This window comes from Myotis yumanensis, unplaced genomic scaffold, assembly GCF_028538775.1.
Source record: "Myotis yumanensis isolate MYYU_CA2020_CCGP unplaced genomic scaffold, mMyoYum1.0.hap1 SCAF_7, whole genome shotgun sequence".
Taxonomy (NCBI): Eukaryota; Metazoa; Chordata; class Mammalia; order Chiroptera; family Vespertilionidae; genus Myotis; species Myotis yumanensis.
This window is the reverse complement of record NW_027223758.1, coordinates 69,722,516-69,743,874: the sequence shown is the minus strand read 5'-3', so window position 1 is coordinate 69,743,874 and position 21,359 is coordinate 69,722,516. Positions and strand designations below refer to the sequence as shown.

Below are 21,359 nucleotides of genomic sequence, written 5' to 3'. Positions count from 1 at the left end.
GGCTGGTGGCTGAGGGCGCGGTTGTCGTTTTCTGTCGGGACTGAGTCTCAGACTCTGGGCTCCAGATCCGGGCGAGTCTCTAGGGACCCAGACTCAAACGGGAGAAGCGGGATTACCCGGCATCAGTTGGAACCTGAGGGCAGCTTTCTCTCCGAGGTTTGCAGCGGCTGCCGGGGTTCTGAGAAGCAGAGCCTCTGGGAACGGGACTGAGCGTGGCCATAACTGCTCCCTCCGCCCGCCCTGTTGATCCCGCCCCGCCCAAAGCCTGCGCACAGCCATTTGCTGATCGCCTCAGGCAAAGGCTGGATTAGCGCCTCCCCAGAAGACAGAGTTTTCCGCACAGCTGATTACTATAGCCAGCCGGCCTGAGGGTCAAATCCCCCTAGTGTTAACTACAACAATTAAGGCTTGGCTAGAACAAGACTGCGCACAGAGACCACAAGGGGGTGCACCAAGAAAGCATAAAAGATGCGGAGACAAAAAAACATGACAGAAATGGAGGATATGGAGCTAAGAATCGCAATTTTGAGGGCTTGCCATAAATTTGTGCAGAACCTCACGAAAACTAATGAGACCCTCGATGCTACGATAAAGAAATTAGAAAGTAAGCATACACGGACTGAAATAAAGAATATTATACCCAATAGCAGACCAGAGGAGTACAATAATCAAACCAAAGATTCGACAAAAAACACCCAATTGGAAAAGCAAAATGAAAAAAGAATCCGAAAGTGTGAAGATAGTGTAAGGAGCCTCTGGGACAGCTTTAAGCGGTCTAATATCAGAGTCATTGGAGTGCCAGAAGATGAGAGACAGCAAGATATTGAAAACCTATTTCAAGAAATAATGGCAGAAAACTTCCCCCACCTGGTGAAAGAAATGGACTTACAGGTCCAAGAAGCGCAGAGAACCCCAAACAAAAGGAATCCAAAGAGGACCACACCAAGACACATCATCATTAAAATGCCAAGAGCAAAAGACAAAGAGAAAATCTTAAAAGCAGCAAGAGAAAGAGGCTCAATTACCTACAAGGGAATACCCATACGACTGTCAGCTGATTTCTCAACAGAAACTTTGCAGGCCAGAAGGGAATGGCAAGAAATTTTCAAAGTGCTGAATACCAAGAACCTACAACCAAGATTACTTTATCCAGCAAAGCTATCATTCAGAATTGAAGGTCAGATAAAGAGCTTCACAGATAAGGAAAAGCTAAAGGAGTTCATCACCGCCAAACCAGTATTATATGAAATGCTGAAAGGTATCCTTTAAGAAGAGGAAGAAGAAGAAAAAGGTAAAGATACAAATTATGAACAACAAACATGCATCTATCAACAAATGAATCTAAGAATCAAGTGAATAAATAACCTGATGTACAGAATGAACTGGTGATTATAATAGAATCAGGGACATAGAAAGGGAATGGACTGACTATTCTTGGGGGAAAAAGGGGTGTGGGAGATGCGGGAAGTGACTGGACAAAAATCATGCACCTATGGATGAACACAGTGGGTGGGGAGTGAGGGTGGAGGGTGGGGTGGGAGCTGGAAGGAGGGGAGTTATGGGGGGAAAAAAGAGGAACAAATGTAATAATCTGAACAATAAAGATTTAATTAAAAAAAAAAAAAAAAAAAAAAAAAAAAAAAAAAAAAAAAAAAAAGAAATTCTGTAGCCCAGCCGAAGTGGCTCAGGGGTTGAGTCTCAGTCTATGAACCAGGAGGTCATGGATTGATTCCCGGTCAGGGCACATGCCTAGGCTGTGGGCTCAGTCCCCAGTGTGGGGTGTGCAGGAGGCAGCCAATCAATGATTCCTTTTCATCACTGATGTTTCTAGCTCTCTCCCCCTTTCCTTTCCTCTCTGAAATCAGTAAAAGTATATTCTAAAAGAGAGAGAGAAAAGGACACAGATGGACACATCTGGAGGGAACTCTGGGATGAGGGAGATGCCTGGGACTCAGACTTGAACCCTGGTTCCCACACTTACCAGCTGTGTGACGCCAGTCAGTCACCTTCTCTGACACATCCATCAGAGGGTTATTGTGAGGACAAAGGAGTTAAAACTCACCTGAGCCAGTGCATGGAACAGAACAGACAAATGCTCAGTGTTTTAGCTGTTATTTCTGAATGTGGGCTCCAGAAGCAAGGCGCAAGCTAACCTGCCAGGGCCACTGTGAGTGTGATCAGATGACAGGGGACCTGCCTTAGCCGGGAGTTCCCACCAGGAAGCATGAAAGGGAGCGGGTACTAGAAAGCAGAATGGGAGAGCGGCCCTGGGGAAATGGGCCGCTTCCAGGGGAGGGGCATGGAAGGACCTGCGCTTTGGAGAGCCAGGATGAGGATGGGCAGCTGCTGTGGGAAATCCCTGGGGGCGGGGCCAGCCAGGGGAGGGAGCCGGCCTCCCAGGGAGAGGGTCCTTCTCTCCCCCATGGCTGGAGGCTCCTTCCACACTGCCCCGAGGGCAGGGGATACAGCAAACCAGGTAGACAAAATCCCTGCCCTCACAGAGCCCACAGCCTAGCAAGAGGGACAGGGAAGGAAAGAAGTAAAATATAAAATATATCCTAGGTGAGACGGTGGAAAGTTTTATGGGTACACATAAAGCAGGGGCAGGGGCATGGACTGCAGTTTTCAGTAGTTGATCAGGGAAGGCCTCACTGAGAGTGACATGAGCAGGGACATGAAGGAGGCGAGGAGGCTAAGGAACAGTGTTCCAGGCAGAGGGAACAGCAATGGCGGGGACCTGAGGTCCGGGGTGAGGTCTGCCCAGGTGCCACCGGAGCCAATGTGGCTGGAGAGGGGGAGCCAAGCGGTGAGTGGCAGGCGCTGAGGGCTTCCGTCTGACCCCTGTGTGTGCTGCAAGGGGGTGGAAAATCAGAGTCTCGAGGGCCATGGCCCCAAAGAGCCAGGCAGCTCTGCAGGAGGTGCTGTCTAGCAGCTTGAGTGGGCTGGGCCGTCAGGGAGCTGGCCAGAGAGAGAGGAGCTGCCTCGGTGGCACCGGGGAGGTGCCCAGGCCTGCTCATACGTTCTGCGGTGGCAGCAGGTGCCTCGGGGAGGTGGTATGTGTCTGCTCACCGGAGGCGAGGACTGGGGCAGTCAGTGCCTCCCGGGCTGAGCCCAAAGGCTTCCCGCAAGAAGCCGGCCACCTCGCCACACATCTCCCCTCCCTGGGACTGCTCGTACCTGTTTGGCCACTTACCCAGCCAGTGCCTCTGTTCTGCCTCACACACCTTCGCTGATTCTGCACCGGCCAGTGCTTGGCCCACCCTCCAAGCCTTTCCTCAGGCCTAGCCCTCTGGACAATATCACACCCTCTCTATCCCAAAGCCAGGTCCATACTTCCTCCTCCAGGCAGCCCTTCCTGACTGCCCCCAGCCCTCTCGTCTCTCCCCATCCCGAGTTCCTGCAGCACCAACTGGCAAAGCTGATTCTCGCCTGCCTTGGGAAGCTCTGCCTCTTGCCAGGAAGCTCAAGGTGGCACCAAGGCGAGACTCTGGGCTTTATCCCCTGCCAGCTGTGGGGACCTGGGCAAGCCCTTCACTTCCCTGAGCCTTCATTCCCTGCTCTGGAAATAAGTTTACCTAGCGGACGACTACAGGAAGTCTAGTTCTGTGAGCTGTGCACGTATGATGTTCACCTATGGGAGAGTCTGCTAGGAGGAAAATGGGAGGCATGCAACGTGACATAAAAGCACCAGTGCCTGTCAGTGAAGGTGGCGGCTGCTCCATCGTGAGGGGGAGTGCGAGGACAGCCCTGTGTCCAGCCCAAACTCCGGCCCTGGGAGGCGGACGGGATCACAAGGCCACGGTGTGAATGAGGGGCCTGAGGCCAGAGGAAATGTGCCCAACATCATGTCACGAGACTGAGACGAGGATCTGTGTTCCTAACCCCCACACTGTGTCACTTCTCTATTGAATTTCAGTCCATCACACCCACTTTCCAGAAAGGAAAACCAAAGCCCAAAGGCATGGAGGCAATCAAGCAAGTGTACACGATGGTGAACAGCAGAGCTGGGGTCTCCACCCCATGGGCTGAGGGGCAGGCCTGGGGCACAGGATGGACGCTGACCAGGGCCCGAGGGTGGGGGACTCACGCGATGGCAGGCATGTAGTAGTTGAACTTGGCCAGGAAGCCCGGGAGGCTGAGTGGCTTGTCCATGCCAATGATGTTCTTCAGCTCCTCAACTGTGTCAGCAGGGAGGGGGACGCCCCTCTTCCTGGGGACAAAACATGAGGGTGACAGACTGCCCCTGGGGAGGACCTGACCGACTCCCCAGGGGCCACAGCTGGAAACCTGAGATCCTCTCCATCCAACTCCACCCATTGGACAGATGGGAAAACTGAGGCCCAGGGCATACAGAACCAGGATCAGAGTCCCTCCAGCACCTCCTGTCCCCAAGGCCATGATTAGCCAGCAGATTTCAAGGGGCGGGGGCACCTGGGGTTAAAGTCTGTTTGTGTGCATGGACAAGTGCCTGGGGACAGGGAAGGTGCCAGGGCAGCAAGCCCACAACTTTGCCTCAGCCCAAGAGTGGGTACAGCCAACTGGCCCTCTGCCAGCTCAGGGGTTATCAGGGGCAATAACTACAGGGCAGGGGCCAGGGCAAGCACTGGCCCTCCCTCGTCTGCTCCCTGGAAGGCCAACTTATCAGAGAGGCTTGCGGGCCCAGTGTGCTGGGGGAGGGCCGGAGGGCTGGCTGTCGACCTCAGAGGCCTTCCTCTCCCAGCCCACAGCCCCCACACGGGGACACAGCCACCCTTCAGTAAGGCCTTGCTGAGAACAGCCTCCAGCCTGGAGCCTCCTTGTCTCATCAGCATCTCTGCCTCCCCAGCCAGGGTAGTGGGGGTGGGGTGGGTGGGGGGAGTTCGGGCTGGGTTGGCCCCCACCTTCTGCATGCACCACCCCCTCTGCTCATCCTGGCTCTGACCCGACTCACGGGTCACCCTGGACGGCAGTTTTCCCACTTTTAAGATAAAAGAGACAACACCAGACACTCAAGAAATGCTTCTACCATGAGGGACAAAAGAGACAAAAGGAGCTCTGAGGAAAGTGAAAATGAAGAAAACTTGAACCTAAAATGCAAATCCTCAAGGAGATGAAAGGACGGAACATCGTTGGAACAGGAACGTCGCTTTTTAAAAGGGGACATTTCGAGAGTAAGAAAGAGCTGCTGGACATTGAAAAGAACATGGTGGCAGCCACTGGGATGAAACGAAGGGGATGGAAAATAAAGGTGAGAAAATTCTCCAGCGAGGAGAACAAAAGAAAAAAGAAAAAAAAAGCAAACGGTAAAGAAAATTAGATAATTGAATCAGAAGGTTCAAGCATCCAGTTACCCATAAAGCAAGACGATAGGAGGAAGAAATTGCCAAAGAAATGGAGGTTTGACTGAACATGCTTACGTCCTTTCATGGCTTCTGTTATTCAAAATCAAAATGTTTTCCTGGGGGGATGAGGACACATTTGTAATACTTTAACCAATAAAGAAATTTAAAAAAAATGTTTTCCTGTAGGGAGCGGCTAGTGTTTGGACGGGTTCAAGCCTTGGACTGATGAGAGGGCACAGTCCTCTCATGGCCACGTGCAAGTCCCAGCCTGGAGGGCAGGGCCCTCCCTGCACAATTATAGCAAACAGCTGTAGTTGTAAGCTTGAACCTATGGTCCGAACATGTGGCCCCACGTGGCTGAGTGATGTGGGCTTGATAGAGTTCAGCTGCATGTAGTTGAGTAGGATTGAAACCCACAAGACTGTTGTAAACACCTTGACCGCGCGCTTACTTTGCCTCGTGGAATCTGGCTATAAAAGACACGGCTTGTAGTCCATGGCGCTGTCGCTAGCTCTCCATCAGAGAGGCCAGCGTCCCACCCAGACCTAGCTTTCTCCTCTTGTCTGTCTTTTCTCCATCCTTCAACGCCCCCTCTCAGGCTCACCGAACCTGACTGAGCTAGCACGGCACATAAGGCACCCCACATGGGGCTGAGTATGCATGGCCGTGCCGGCTCGCCACATTTTCCTACCTAAATACCTGTTTCTTAAGCTCCTAAATATGCCCTCCTCCCCTTCGGGTGGCTCCAGTCCCTCTGAGTGTCCAGTGGGTATCACCCTGGTGCCTGCCACCAGCCCGCCAGCCAGCCCAGCGCGTCTCCTCACTGGCCCTGCAAGACGCCGGGGCAGACGGTACCGCTGCTGCTGTCCTGACACTGAGTCCGGGGCTCAGTGCCCACTGAGCCTCTGCCCCTGCTGGCCAGCCTGCCCCAAAGTCACCCTCGTGAGCTGTCCCCAGGACCCAGGCCGCCTGCACCAGTTGTTAAACACTGTGCTTGGAATCTCTTCCTGGGAGCTGGTGGCGCTGAGGCTCTGGCCCCCGTGTTGGCAGACGCAGGGGCCACATTTTCCTTGGACCCCGCCACTTCCTGTTGGGGCGCTGCCTCCTGACCATCCTCTTCCAGCTCTCCTGTCATGGATTAATGCCGGGGTTCTTGATCCAGCATCTAGAAGGGTTCAGCAACCTGGAGAAGGGCTGTGTGTAACTTAATAAAGAGTCCAGAGACGAAATACAATTTTGAAAGGCATTTGGGGGTCAGAGGAGCTTAGCTAAAAGGAACTAATATTTTTTTCATCTCAGGTCCCCTTGCTTTTTATTAACACAATTTGTCCTAAGGTGAGGTAGAGATATATGCTTCAAAGGGTAGGGTTTGGTACAGAGTCCATTGTCAGGTTGGAAGAATTTGCCTACAGCTGTTCAGGTGTTTGGCCAGTAGGAGGCAATAACATGTAGATTAAGATGCCCTGAGCTGTCTGGCAGCAAGCAATCATCCCTTTTCAGGTTTGGGGAAATGCCCTTGCCACTCCAGATGATTCAGCCCTTGCTGACATGCTGGAATTGGCTTCTGGCAGTGGATTTCAACCCAGGTCCCCAGTTTCCAACTCTCTCCACACCACCTGACAGCCTGCTGGGCAGTGAACGGACTGAGACAGGCTCATGTGTCTGACCACCCCCTTTTCCTCCCACTCTGGGCTCCACATTTCCAAGTATAGCTCCTCCATCTAACCACCACGCCAGAGGCAGGGCCTCCCCCGCAACTCCATCTCCCTTGTCTTCTTCCCACCTCCCTGGAGCCTGGCCACGGAGCCTGGCTCAGTGTGGAGGATAGACCCAGCTTTGGAGTTCGAAGCCCATGCCCCCCTGTATGTGCCACACCACCCCAGGCAGGGGCTGTCCCCTCTGAGGACTTCCATGTCCTTGTCAGTAAAACTCAGACAGTGTTTTCTCTGCAGGTACAGAGACGCACACACGGGGCTATTTCTGTGCCCTGGGTATCACGCAGCTGTGAAGCCAGATGGCCGGGGTTTGCATCCCAGCTCTGCTGTGAAGGCTGTGTGACCTGGGGCCCGGGACCCCCCTCCCTGCGTTCACTGGTCTGGGATGTGTGAGCAACCGGCTATGGAATAACCAAGGAGCAGAGGTCAGAGCTCTCCCTCGGCTTTGGAGCACCGTGTGGGCCAAGCAGACTGGCTTGACCTGAGCAAGGGGGGAGGGACCATGAGGGTTTGAGCAGGAGAGTGAGCTGATCAGACCATGTTGTGAGACAACTGTCCTGACTACGGTACTGTGAGGACGGTAGAGGGGTGAGGCCAGAGTGGACCCCTGGAGGCCAGTCCTGAGGCCATTGCGAGAGTCTAAGTGAGGGACTGGCGGTGGCTCAGACCAGGGTGGTGACAGGAAAGAGAGGACAGCCAGGTTGGGACTGGGCCTTAAAGAATGAGTGGATGGGTCTCGAAGGAGCCTGAGAAAGAGTCAGGAGATGGACTCGCAGGAAGAAGAAATGGGTGAAAACAAAATCAATGGAGGCCTCAGTCAGAGGCAGAAAGGGGCCATGGGATTTGGCCTGGGGGTAGGTCACAGGCCAGGCACTCCTCCCTTCCTCTATCTCTTCCTCTTCTCAGCCCTGGCCTACCCCCACCAGGGAGTCCTCCAGGGCTGCCCCTGCTGGAGCCTGCCCAACTCCCTGCTCCCCCTGCCTGCTGACCTCGAGATCAAACTCCACCTGGCACCCCACCCCTCTCCAGGGCCAAGGCTGCTCCGAGACAGCGGGCGACATGGGAAATGGCAAGTCTGAGCAGTCACCCAACACCAGCGGCTCCTTTCCCTCACCCCACCCTGGCATCTCGCCTCCTGGCTGCGATATTGAGTGCTCTATGACCCCTTAACGAGCACCCCGATTAGATCCCATCTTGGCCTCCGATACCCCACCCCAACGGCCTCATCAGGGCCCTGTGGCAAGGGCTGGTGCTCAACACAGTCAAAGGACAGGCAGAGATAAGCCGAGGGCTTGACCCCATTAGCAGAGCCATTGATTGTGATTAATGACACAGACCCCATTAAGGGCCTTTGCTGGAGCCCTGAGCTAAGTGTGTTCCCTGCTGTGTCTGACCTACACCTCTGGTGGCAGGGTTCGGGCAGGGGCAGGGCCTGGTCACAGCTGTGCTTACTAGACAAGTTTCTTCAGCTATCATGACTCGGTTTCCTTTCTATCCGTAATATAGGGACAATATAACTCCTTCACCAGTCGTCCTGAGGAATCTGGACGTTGTCGGCAGACAGTAAATGAACACACTTACACAGTTAAATAACGAGATCAATAGCCGCTCCCTAGAGCAGGATCGCTGACGTGGGGCAGACGGAGGGGAACGTTCCCACAGAGCTGGCTGGGGAGTTAGGAGTGACGCCCTGAGAGTCAGGGCTGACTCCTAGAGCAGCAGCTCTCCTCCGTGGAGCACTGAGAGCTGGCGGAGTCCTTCCAGCTCCAACAAAAGGCGTGTTGGTCGCACAGTGAACGCAGTCTGCCCAGGCAGGGGCGGTGGCCAGAGGGGCACCCATCTCCCAAGTCAGCTCTGAGGAAGGCCTGTTCTTACCCTCACCCCACACAGGCCAAGGGCACAGCAAGGAAACTGTGTCTGGACTTGATTCCAGATCCACTGGCCTTCAAAGTCCCTGTGCTCGTAGGTGCTGGACCCAACAGAGGGGCCACCATGGGCCCTTGAGGTGTGGGGAGGGAGGGGCAGACCTCCCTCACTGAGGGGCGGGGGCACAGGGACCCTTCGCCCACCAGCATCCAGGAGAGCTGCGCAGGAGGTGGTGTTCTCACTTGGAAGATGCAGAGAGTTGGGACCAGAGAGGGAGCCACCTCATGTCTCCCTGTAGGTCATTTCCATGTAGGGAAAAGCTTTAGGGGTTAGCTGACCCCATAAACTCTTGGCTCTACCATTTACTTGCTGTGTGGCCTTGGGCAACTGCCTTTACCTCTCTGAACCTGCTCCCCTCTCGGTGAGATGGGGATAGGATAGCCTCCTCCCGGTGGGTGTCACCTGCCCTGTTCTCTGCCAAAACACGGTGACTGGTTCAGCCCTGGGAACTGCTTCCGTGTGTGTGTGTGTGTGTGTGTGTGTGTCCATGTGTCCATGTGAGTCCGTGTGTAAGGTGGCACATGTTCCCCTTGGCTCACCTGGAAATAGGAAGACAAAAAGCAAAGGCACTGAAGGCAGAAGACATGGGCTGCGGGTCTCCAGCTCAGAGACCCTTCTGGCTGGGGGCCGGCTGGTTCCACAGGGAGACCCTGGGATGCTCTAGAGTCCTCAGACTGGGGAGGAAGGCCTCACATCCGTGGACTTACCTGCCGTAGTATAAGATCGTTTCAGGCTTAATGGATCCATCCAGGTGGACATGCAATTCTACCTGCAAGGTGCAAAGGGAAGAGAGAGAGAACACACCCCCATGAATGCCGGGAGGACCTTCCGAGTCAGTGCTCACATTCACCACGATGACCATCAGTCACTACTCACCGCACCCGTACACACAGGTCACTAACGTCTACACACGCCATCTTGATTAACCCTCATCTGTGTGGTGGGTTTCTCGCTCTCTTTCTTGCTGAGAACACGGAGGTTCAGAGAGGTTAAGTAACTTGTCCACTGCTACACAGCAAGCCAGTGGTGGAAGCAGGAACCCAACCCAGGCCTGTGTGCTTACCACAGCCAGCTAAGGGACAGAACCAGAATTCTAACCTGAGCCCAATCCCTACACATCAGGACAGCCATGGTCCCGTAGGAGCCACCGAGCCCAGCCACACAGGCAGGTCCTGCTCTCAGACAACACACTAAGCAAACTCCAACTTTCACACGAAGGGCTGACCACAGGCTTCCTGGACTAGCGAACCACATGACGCATTTCAGAAATCCGGCTCCATGTTCAAGAGCAGGTGCTGCTCAAGCACAGCTTCTCAGGGATCGGTATGAAAGCAGCACCAGGTCTTTCCAGGACTCTGGAAGCGACACCAGATACTCGGCCATCTGGGTGATCGGCGCCTACACCCGTGACCCCACAGGAAACGCTCTGTGCACGAAGCCAGGAGTTTAAGGACAGGGGCTGGGACACGGCCTCAGGCTCGACCCCAGCTCTGCCCCTTCTTCTGCTGGGTGACTTAGACAACACTCAGCGGCTGTGACTGCCTCCCTGGCCAAGACCACTGGTAAGGACCCAAAACGACAGTGTCGGTGGGTCTGCCCGGCCCATGGAGCAGCCCTCGCCTCTGGGTGTCTCAGGAGCTGTGGGCAGTGGCACAGCAGCGCTGAGGACAGCGGGAAAGCGCCTTGGCATCTGCTGTTCCAGGCCCCGGAGGACACTGTTCCTGCGCCCGGGGATCCGAAAACTCACTGACGTCTCCACCAGGGTGGGGCCTTTTCTGGAACTTAGGGACGTGGACAAGCAAGTGGCTGCCTTGGCTGGGGAGGGGCGGAGGGCATCTGGAAACACACACATGAGCTTCCTGCTGCAGAGGAACCCTGCCCAGGCCCAGGAGAGGCCGGGGCTCAGAGCCGCCAGGCCCGCCTTTCCGCTGGATGTCGATCATCAGAGCTCTCAGAGGTCACCCAGCGGCACCCACACCCAGCTCGGCGCGCACTGAGCTGCTGCTTCCCTGGCTAACGGGGCTCGGTGCCCACTCAGCCAAATGCTTACCGGGTTCCCCCAAAATGCTCGGCACTGGGAACACTGACGCCTCCAGTCCAGGGACCTGCCGGCCAGCTGTGTGACTTTGGACAGGGGACCCCACCTCTCTGAATCCCCATTTTCTTATCCTTAAGCCTTCCCACGTGGTGAGGACCCAGCTAGAGAGGCAGGGTCGCCTTGTGGTTAGAGCTGGAATCCCTGGGTGCCCTGGGGTCCCCACCAGCCCAACAGGGAAGGTAACAGGCCTCCCTCCTGCTTGGGGAGGGTTAACCATTAACACTTAGCACAGAGCAAACGCTAAACAATCCTCAGCTACGAGGCCTTCATTCCCCAGACGTTCGAGGCCCTGCTGGGTGTGGGAGGGGAGCGGTAAGCTAAAGGGACGCCCCTGTGACGCTTACAGCCCAGCCAGGGAGAGACACGAGGCGTCACATCGATAGAGGTCCCACCAAAGCCATGGCAACCCCTTGGGAAGCAAAACCACAGTCCCGTGAAACAGCCAACACAAGAAAGAACCTCGCCCGGCCAGCAGGCTGGCAATGGCTTCCTGGAGAAAGCAGATCTTGGGCTAAGATCTAAGGATGAAGAGCCAAGTGAGAGGAAGGTGGGAACACTTCAGGCAGAGAGAACAGCCCCGACACAGGCGGTGCCGTGAGGAGAACGTGGTGTAGGGGTGCGGAGGGAGGAGGAGTTTGGGACTGGAGAGCAGAAACGTGTCCCTGGGGCCGAGGATGCAGGGCCCAGGCCCAGGAGGAGGGGTTCCCCCCCTTGCTGGCCCTCAGGAGCTCGGAGAGGCTTCGGAAAGTTACAGGTGCCTGTGCCCACGCAAGTCAATTCCAGCACCGCCCTTGGGGTGGGCCCGGGCACAGGGGTTTGCTTTTTTAACATAAGGCCAAGGGAGAGACACTGCCCTCCAGCAACCATTCCAGAGGCCCGAGTGCGCAGAATCCACACTGGAGCAGGGCGAGCAAGAAGCCGAGGTAAGGAAATGGAGACAATGTGGGCGGGTGCGAACTGAAACACAAAAGAACTGCATTTCTTTTCCAGGCGGAAATGACGTGGGCATGTTTACACGATGACGGAGGAGGCTGGAGTCGAGAGAAAAGAGTTGCACAAGGTTCGAAAAGGTAGGAGAGGTCAGAAGGCGAAAACCAGAGCGCCTCCGAGTCCGGGCAGCAGTGAGTCTGGGGATTGCCCCGGTGCCGTTGCCCCTCGTGGATGTGTGGGCCTGCGTGGCTACTTCTGCCCAAGCACTTCCATGCCGCTTGGCTCCCGCACAGCGTGGACATGCCCATCTGCCCGCGTCCCTGCATGACTGTGATGGGCATGTCATATGAGCAAGAATGGACACCTCTGGCCCGGCCGGCGTGGCTCAGTGGTTGAGCGTTGACCTACAGACATACATACCTTTCAGGACTCACTGCACCAATAGTGGTGGGAAGATGAACCAAATGCATGAGGAAAAGAAAAACACAAAGGGGTCGGAGGAGGGCTGAAGGGGGGGTAACTCAAAGTGTTTAGAAAAGATCACTTTGTGTGGGGAGGGATGGGGTGAATAGGGGAATCAGTGCAGGGAGGGGGAGAAGGAAGGACAGAGAGCTGTTCCAGACAGAGGGAACTGCATGTGCTAAGCAATCAGGGAACGAGTTGGTTCAAGTGCAGAGAATGTTGGTGGTGAGAGATGAAGAAAGAGAAAGTCAGGGGGTGGAAGGCAGGGAGACCCACAGATGTTTCAAAAGGGGGCTGATCTTTTAAAAGCGTTTTCTGCTGCTGTGTGGTGAGCAGGTTGGCGGGAGGCAGAATGGAAGACAGAGAGCTGGCTCAGGACCCAGGTGGGAGATGAGCAGTCACCAGAATTCCTACAGCATCACACAGTGGGCGCTCAGGAAGCACCAGCTACCGGCACAGGGTGCGTGGAGGGAAGGTCGCAGAGAGCCGGCAGGAGGCGAGCGTGCCCCTGGGAGAGAGCAGGCAGAGCCCAGCTGCTCACCGTGCCCACGGGTGCCACCTCCTTGTGGGGGAAGCAGAGGCAGAAGCCACCTCCTCGAGCAGCCCAAGCTCAGGCAGGCCTCCCGTTGAACTTTCTGGAAAACCGCAACTCGCCTTGGAGAAGTGTCACCCACCCAGATGACAATGGGGTGCAAGCTCAGAGACTGCAATGGGGACCCTGCTCCGCCGAGCCCACTCAGGGAAAAGGGGCAGCAGGGGCTTCTGGCTTATCTGCCAGGTGCTGGGCCGTCTACAGGCATGATCTTATTTCATCCTCACAACCAGGAAGGTTGGGACGTCACTCCTGTCTTACAGATGGGGAAACCGAGGCTCAAAGAAGTCTCTACGGACACAGTCAGTCAGTGATGGAATCAGGATTTGAACCCAGGTCTGAGTCTTGAGCTCCCACAGGCCTCGCCTCCGGTATAAACAACGCAGCAGTAATAGCAGCAGCTGCCTATCAGCACACCCTTTGTCTCCTTTCATCTCTTCCCCTCGACAGAGGTGCACAGGAGCCCCATCGGGACTTGCCAAGCTCAACTTGGAGAAATGCAATGACCTGCCCAGGGTCACACCGATCTATGATGGCAGAGCTGGGCTGGAACCCAAGTCTCCAACTCTAAGCCCAAGTCCCGCCAGGGCCACACCACCTCCCTGGCACTGCGCCAGGCCTCCCGAGGAAGAATCTCATGCCCCTTCCCCTGCACCTGCTGTCCGAGAGGCTGACTCACAAGCAGAACTGCAGGAAATCCTCCCAGATTTGAGCAGGAAGCATACCCAGTAACCGACAAATATTTACTATCGGCATCTTGGGGAAACACGCCGAGCCCCCTCAGGAAATGCCAGCCACACAGGCGAGGCGGTGCACTCACTTGCCCAGGCTCAGCCGAGGTGGCAGTGGCAGAGCCAGGACGAGGACCCAGGTCTTGGATTCCTGGGCTGTCCCTCCAGGGCCTTCCCCAATCACTGTACTTTCCCAGGCCCCCAAACACATCACTGTTTTGTTTCCCATCCCGGATTTTAAAATTCTCTTACCATGTCTCTTTCCCCCACTATTAGTTCCCTGAGAGCAGAGACTGTGTGTCCTCATGCTGTACCCTTGGTGCCAAGACAGTGCTGGCCACAGCAGCCAGTGCTCAGCAGGTGCTGAACAACCAGGGATGGCTTTCTCATCTCCCCGTCCTAGGCCAGCAGAGCTGTGCCCTCTCCCTGCCTGGAGAAGGGGCTGACCTACCCCCTTGGCCTGGCAGAGAATGTCGACAGGACAGAGTAGCCAGGATTGCCTGACCAGACCCCTGAATCTGGCACTACAGTCAGAACCTGGACAAGCCCCGGTGCCCACTGCAGGGCAGACATCCCCTCCCTTCCTAGCCCTGCTCTTGGCAATGAGCTGGGCAGTGCCAGGGGTCAGTGCCACCACGGCCTCTCAGCTGACTTTTGGGGTAAGATGAGGAGACAGAGCAGCCCTGGGGCTGACATGGTTTCAGTGACACCTCCTCCAGGATGTCCTCTGTGCTCAGCCCCGTCTGGGGTCCTGAAGCTCTGAGGTGCAGAGGGGAAGGGGCAGAGCTGTCCCTCGGTGCCTCCTACTGACTGGGAGCCTGAAAGAGCTCCGTTGCTCCTGTGAGCTTCCCCAGACGTTTCATGGAAGGCAAGGTGTGTCTTTGGCCAGGGGGCATCCCCTGGGGCCACAGCCTTGGAATGCAGCAGAGTCATCCTCATTTTATAGGCGAGAAAAGGAGGCTTGGAGAGATTAGGAATTTGCCTCAGGTCACAGATTAAGGAGTGCACAGCCAGGAAGTCACAACCACCCCCCTTCACCCTGCATATCAGCGCTGAGTCAGCGCTGGTATAATCTGAACTGAATGGTTAATAATATGAGGATGGCCGAAACCGGTTTGGCTCAGTGGATAGAGCGTCGGCCTGCAGACTGAAGGGTCCCGGGTTCGATTCCGGTCTAGGGCATGTACCTGGGTTGCGGGCACATCCCCAGTAGGAGATGTGCAGGAGGCAGCTGATTGATGTTTCTCTCCCATCGATGTTTCTAACTCTCTATCTCTCTCCCTTCCTCTCTGTAAAAACTCAATAAAATATATATTTAAAAAAATAATAATAATATGAGGATGATGGATGATCAATTAGCAACTAGCATTGCCATGTCCCATCCCCCAACCCCCACCCCTGCTGCCCTGGCAGCCAGGCCTGTACTTGGTGTTTTATGCAGGTGGAAAAAACTGACTCCCATTTTAACATGGGCAAACTGAGGCACACAGAAGCAACTCACTCAAACTCCCACAATGGATAAGGGAGGCGGAGGCGGGGGGGAACAGCACTCAGACCCAGGCAGCCTGGCCCAGCTGCTACCCAAGTTTAAACTCCTCACTGGTCTCCCTCTATGGTCAAAGGACCCCAGAGGCCACTTCCTCTCAATCCTACAGCCCTAGGGCCTCAGAACCCTAAAGGGTAGGGGTAAGCCAGCCCCAACACTCTGGGCACATACAGATTCGAACCTCACTTTGGCCTACTCTTCTCCTCTGTTCAAAGCCAGGCCTCGGTCCTTCCCTTCCCTGCTGTGGGGACACTCCCTAGGACAGTGGTCGGCAAACCACGGCTCACGAGCCACATGCGGCTCTTTGGCCCCTTGAATGTGGCTCTTCCACAAAATACCACGTGCGGGTGCGCACGTACAGTGCGATTGAAACTTCATGGCCCATGCGCAGAAGTCGGTTTTTGGCCTGGGCGAGCCTATTTTGAAGAAGTGGCTTTAGAAGAAGTGGGGGGTGTCGGTCAGTCGGGCGGCGCAGGTGGGCCTCGGGATTCGCGGCCCGGAGGAGGCCAAATATCAACACTACTTAAACTATATGGGTAGGTTAGTAACAATGTACCTACCTGTATAGTTTAAGTTTAAAAAATTTGGCTCTCAAAAGAAATTTCAAGTTGTACTGTTGCTATTTGGCTCTGTTGACTAATGGGTTTGCCGACCACTGGCCTAGGACAACTGGGCAGGGGGACAGCTTTCTCCCAGGTCAAGCTCTGAGCTCAGCTCTGGAATCAGGAGGCTGGCGGCCTCCCCTGCCTCGCTGTGACCAGACGCCGCACTTCCCCTCCCTCCTCCTGGCTTCCTCCTTTGTCAAACCGAGACTTCGGTGAAACCCAATCTCTGCTCCCCTCCCTCCCGACTGCCAGAAGCAGCAGGTCAGGCGGGCTCTTCCCAGGGGCACCTTTATTTAACAGGTGGCTCTGTAACCAAAAAGCACTGAAAGCCCAGAGCAGCACCGGCGGTGGGCTCTGTGGCAGAAGACGGAGACGGGGCAGATGGAGGCTTCCCAGAGTCCACAGCGGCCCCACTGCAGCCCCAGGAGGAACACGCTCCAACCAGCAGGTCACTTTCCCCAAGAGCTCCATGGCCTTGGTGTTATCAGCCCATTTTAGAGAAGGAAGCTGGGGTTCAGGAAAACTGTCAAGACAGGGATCCCACCCCAATCAATCTGAAGTCTAAGGTCACCCTAAGTCTAACTCCTCCCCCACAGACTGGGGGTGGCAGGTGAGTAAAGCAGGCATCAGCATCTACATCAGTTTCAGGTAGCACGCCCCCCTACCCCGCCCCCTTTCTGGCTGTGACTTCCCCTCTGAGCCTCAATTTCCTCATATGTAAATGAAGAGAATAATAGGAGGGCTGTTGTAAGCATTAAATGAGTCAATACAAGCAAACATGCAAATCAGAACAGTGCCTGATTCGGAGTAAACATTCAAATAAGAGAAAGAAAAAGTGCGTAGGAGATTTAGCCCCAATCCTCCTCTTCCTCAAAAAGGAACAGTTTAGAGACTGCTGTTCCAACGTGGCTGCTCGCTCAGCTCTCAGATTTTGAGTAGCCTTGGGCAAGCCACTCACCTCTCCAGGCCTCAGCCTCATCGTCTACAAATGGGGGTGAAACATCTGCCTCCGTGGACAGAGCAGCATAAGAGGAGGTGGCCTGGATGGACAAGCTGAAGGAGGTGCCTAGCGGGCCGGACACCGAGGACCGGGGCGGCCTGGCCGAGGTGGCGGGGGCCCCTTCCTTAAGCTGGGATGCCAGACAGAAAGCTCCGTTGCGTGTCTTGTTAGAGGAATTCTCTGCTCACTCCCGGGCACTCTTCTCTCTGGCTGCCGAGGAAGGGAATAGACCAGCCGTGGGCAAACTACGGCCCGCGGGCCGGATCCGGCCCGTTTGAAATGAATAAAACTAAAAAAAAAAGACCGTACCCTTTTATGTAATGATGTTTACTTTGAATTTATATTAGTCCACACAAACACTCCATTCATGCTTTTGTTCCGGCCCTCCGGTCCAGTTTAAGAACCCATTGTGGCCCTCGAGTCAAAAAGTTTGCCCACCCCTACACTAGACTTTTGCCGCGGTTTACACCTTTGTTAACACCGCATCCACTGGGAGCCTTTCTCATGGGACCAATGGAACAGCTGCAGAGAACGTTCGAGCCCTTGGGTTTGATGGTAACAATCACGGTGCTGTTGTGATTTGCGCTCACCTGTGTTCTGCCTTTTGGTGGCTTAACAAGGGGCTTGCCCTCGTCTTCTGTATTTGGCAGTCTTAGGCCCGACGTGGTAGCTTTCCTTCATACTATTTGCAAGGGACGCTGTGAAGTGTTTTCCTGCGTCTTGCAGAACACGCGACCAGTTTTGCAAAGCCTTGGGAGACACTGTGGATGGGTCCCTTCCGGCCCTCTTGCTCACAGACATGTTCCTTTCCTCTGACCGCAACGGGTCCATGGGACCCAAACATTACACAATAGGGGGGTGGTCGGTATCTTTCAGAGAGGAGTCTTCCTCATCCCCCCTTTCCTCCTTGGGTGTTGTTCCCCTGAATTCTCGTAAATAAAAACCGCATTAAGCAGCAAAAAGAAGAAGAAAATATCTGCCTTGTCAAGTTGTCCAGAGGATTCTGAGAGATAAACCGTGGAAGGTACCAGAACTCACACTTAAATGACAGCTGTTATTATCATTAAAATACCAGGCATGTGATCAGCAGTGCCCTCCCTGACCAAGAACTCCCGAGTGCCGGGCATTTTCCAGCCTTGCCCTGTGGAAACAGATGAGGGCCACCCCCCATCCCCCTTCGTACCTCCTCCAACCTCCTCCAGTGTCCAACGGTGGCTCAGGAAGCATTTGTTGGAATGACATAATCAACCCAGGTGGGCAGCTGCCTAGGGTCTTGCTGCCTAAAGTGTGGTCCGTGGACCATCCGGACTAGCATCGCCTGGGAGCTTGTCAGAGTGTAGCATCTCGGTCCCCACCCTAGACTCCTTCACGGGACTGGGAAGCCGGCCCCCTAGCTCGGCTGATACGCTTTTCCTAACCTAGTTCATTTCTGTGCCTCTGCCTCTTCGTCTAAACCAGTGGTTCTCAACCTTGGCTGCACATTAGAATCCCCTGGGAAACTTTTTAAAATCCTGATTTCTGGGCTTCATCCTCCGGAAATTGTTTCTTTGTTATGGGGTGGGGCCACAACATTAGTAACAAAGAAACAGAATTTCCGGAGGATGAGGCCAAGATATCAGGATTTTAAAAAGATTCCCCGATGATTCTAATGTGCAGCCAAGGTTGAGAACCACTGGTCTCTACACAGTCTGAATGTTATCAAGAATCAGGTGATTTGAGTACACTTTAACATTTGGAGAGCACTGCTTGGCCCTGGCTTCGTAAACTGGCCCGGCCCTGGGCCTCACCTGGAGGTAGGCCTGAGCAGTCAGAGAGGCCTGCACCTGGGCCACTGGCACCTCCACCCGCCAAAGGCTTCTGCAGAGGCTGCTCAGGAGAGCTAGTCAGGGCCACAGGATTGTGAGGCCAGCCCCTCGCTTGGCTACTGTGATTTTCTAACCCACTTAACCTCTGGGCCTGTTTCTCCATCTATAAAATGGGGTGACACCAGCTACGTCTCAGAGTCACTGTTGGAATCAGATGAGTTAGTGCAGGCAACATGCTCAGAAGGGGCCTGGCACAGCAAAAAGCAACTCAATTGAAGCACCAGCTGCTAATGCTCGTAGTTAAGTACCTGCCCCACCCAGGGTGAGTGGCTGAGACTCACGCTGCTTCTGCTTCCCTTGCCCGCTCAGGCACGTTCCCTCCTCTCGAGTAAACGTGTATCACCGTGGGTGACCTCTGGATACCACTACAAGCAGGTGGGGCCCACTTCCTAGGTGTGGAAACTGAGGCCCAGAGAGGGGAAATGACCTGCCAGCTTGAATCAGAGGAGAGGATTGGGCAAGGCAAAAATTAGGAATAGCAATCGTTGCTCCAACACGGGGCTGTTAAAAGTGTTGCAAGGATCAGATTGGTGCATATAGCAAGTATCTATAGCAGCGTTACCTTTTATTTATCTCCATAACTCCCACTTCACTCCCAACCAAGGGGCTTTGCCTACTGCCTTGGAATGCATTTCAGGTAAGGTGGTTCCCCAGCCCAAGGGTAGAGGCAATCCAAGAACAGTTAAGACAAAACAAAACAAAACAAAACAAAACAAAACAAAAAAACAGGCTTCAAAGGAAAGAACCACTAAGGATGGGGCATGGGCATTCATACAAGGTGTGAAGGAGGCATGGGGGGGGGGGGGGAGTGCTTCCCCAGAACTTGGAACACCTGGAAGGATGTAGCTGAGCATCTGCCCTGTGGGGAGGGCGAGGGCAGGGGGGTGGGGGTGCTAGGCCTTGCTTCCTCCCAGTCCCCTCTCCCTTCCCCTCTCCTCTGTGCACACACGCAGGATTCCTACCCACACTTCTGTGCCATCTGCCATCATCACATACACCTGTTTCTCAGATGGGTCAGTGAAGCAAACTGAAACTCACACCTCCCCCTGCCCCAAGTCCCAGATCCCACTAGCTGCTGATTTACTCCGTTGGGCGGCCTTTGGGGCGGCTCCCCTCCCTGGATGAATCTCAGTGCTCTGAAGCCCACCAAGTGGGCCTGGACTCCCCCTGACCCCACCATTCCCAAGACACCACAGCTGGTGGGAGGAGGGACAAGAAAGTTATCCTTTGGGGCCAGTGGCTCTCGAGTCTTACCAGAGCCCAAAGCCTAAGGCCCACCCGAATCCTCTGCCCCCATCTCTGGCATGGCTCAGTTCTTCCCGTGGGTACATCCACAGGCAGACTCCTTGGAGTGGACAAAACCATCAGTGTTAGAGTATAAAGCTGTTTACACTCACAGAGCGCTCTCTATTGCACCAGACCCACCACCACCTATGGTTGTAGACAGCACGCCCCAAGCCCCGCTTTACAGATGAGGTTCAGAGAGAATGCCCATTTGACAGATGGTAAAACTGAGACCCAAAGGAGGCAAGTCAGCGGCAGAAGCAGAACTCGGAGGCCAGCCAGGGATGCCTCCAGGTTCAGGACCCTCACTTCCTCATTGTCTCTCACTAATTAGCCCAGAGGCGGAGTGGGCCTGAGCTGAGGGAGGAAAGCACCCGCAGGGGCCCGCTGATCCCGCTCTGTGGAAGCCGCTAAGCCCTCCAGCCAGACAAGGCGCCAGAACCCGGACCCGAGCCCCGGCCCGCGCTCACTTTGGGCTTGTCGAAGGCGGGTGTCTGGGTCATGGTGCCAAGCGTGCGCCCCGCGCTGCTCCTTCCTCCGCTGGATCCCCGCGTTCGAGGGCTGAATTGGAGGCCGGTTCGTGTCCCCCAGGGCCCCCGCAGTAAGCGCGGCCCGAGTCGCCCTTCTTAACGGGGCCCGGCTCCGCCCCGCCCCCGGCCCGCCCCCACCCCGCCCAGGCCCCGCCCCCGGCCCGCTCCAGGCCCCGCCCCGCCTCGCTGTCCCCAGCTGTGCTTTTCCTGGAATTCAGGCCCAGCAATGGGAACAAACACAGGGCCCCTCAGCGCCTCGGGGGGGCCCCCCCAAACACTGGCCCTGGGACTTGGGGTTGCAGCCACCTGCGGGCTCAGGCTCCAGCCTCCAGGCGCGGCTCTGCTGCCTGGGTGCGTCCAGAGTGCCAGGCCCGAGCTGGAATCTGGGAGCCCGTGAGCATCACAAACCTTGTGGGGCTTGCCCTCTACCCGGGCTAGACCCGCGCTCATCACGTAATCACACAACACGAGTGTGTAATTAGGGAGCTGTCTGGGGACCACCCGTGGCCTGCAGGTCGGGGAAGCTTGTCTGAGGACCTGAAGGAGTGTGCCAGGTGAAGGGAGTGGAGTGGAGGAGGGAAGCCGGAGAATGTTCACATTGTGCCCCGCTGTAATGACAAAAACATGGGAACCCCAAGGGCCCGTCCACCGCGAGTGGGCAAATAACTCTGGAATACTCACGCCACAGAATAGAATTCAGCAGTGACACTGAATGAACTTCAGTTGCAAACAGCACCACATCGATCTAAGAAAC

General features: G+C 55.3%; 1 protein-coding gene across 2 annotated transcripts in view; it reads right to left on the bottom strand.

Annotated features, from left to right (window-relative positions):
• The window catches only part of ADA (adenosine deaminase), a 28,288-nt gene extending 7,593 nt beyond the window's left edge, over positions 1 to 20,695 (bottom strand). For both annotated transcript variants that reach the window (XM_070420878.1, XM_070420879.1), the window contains exons 1-3: positions 20,546 to 20,695; positions 9,670 to 9,731; positions 4,088 to 4,210 (exon numbers count right to left, since the gene is read on the bottom strand). In XM_070420878.1, the coding sequence (XP_070276979.1) occupies positions 4,088 to 4,210; positions 9,670 to 9,731; positions 20,546 to 20,578 (218 nt within the window). In that variant the 5' untranslated portion in view covers positions 20,579 to 20,695. The remainder of the gene's footprint in view (positions 1 to 4,087; positions 4,211 to 9,669; positions 9,732 to 20,545) is intronic.
• Between the last annotated feature and the right edge of the window lie 664 nt (positions 20,696 to 21,359).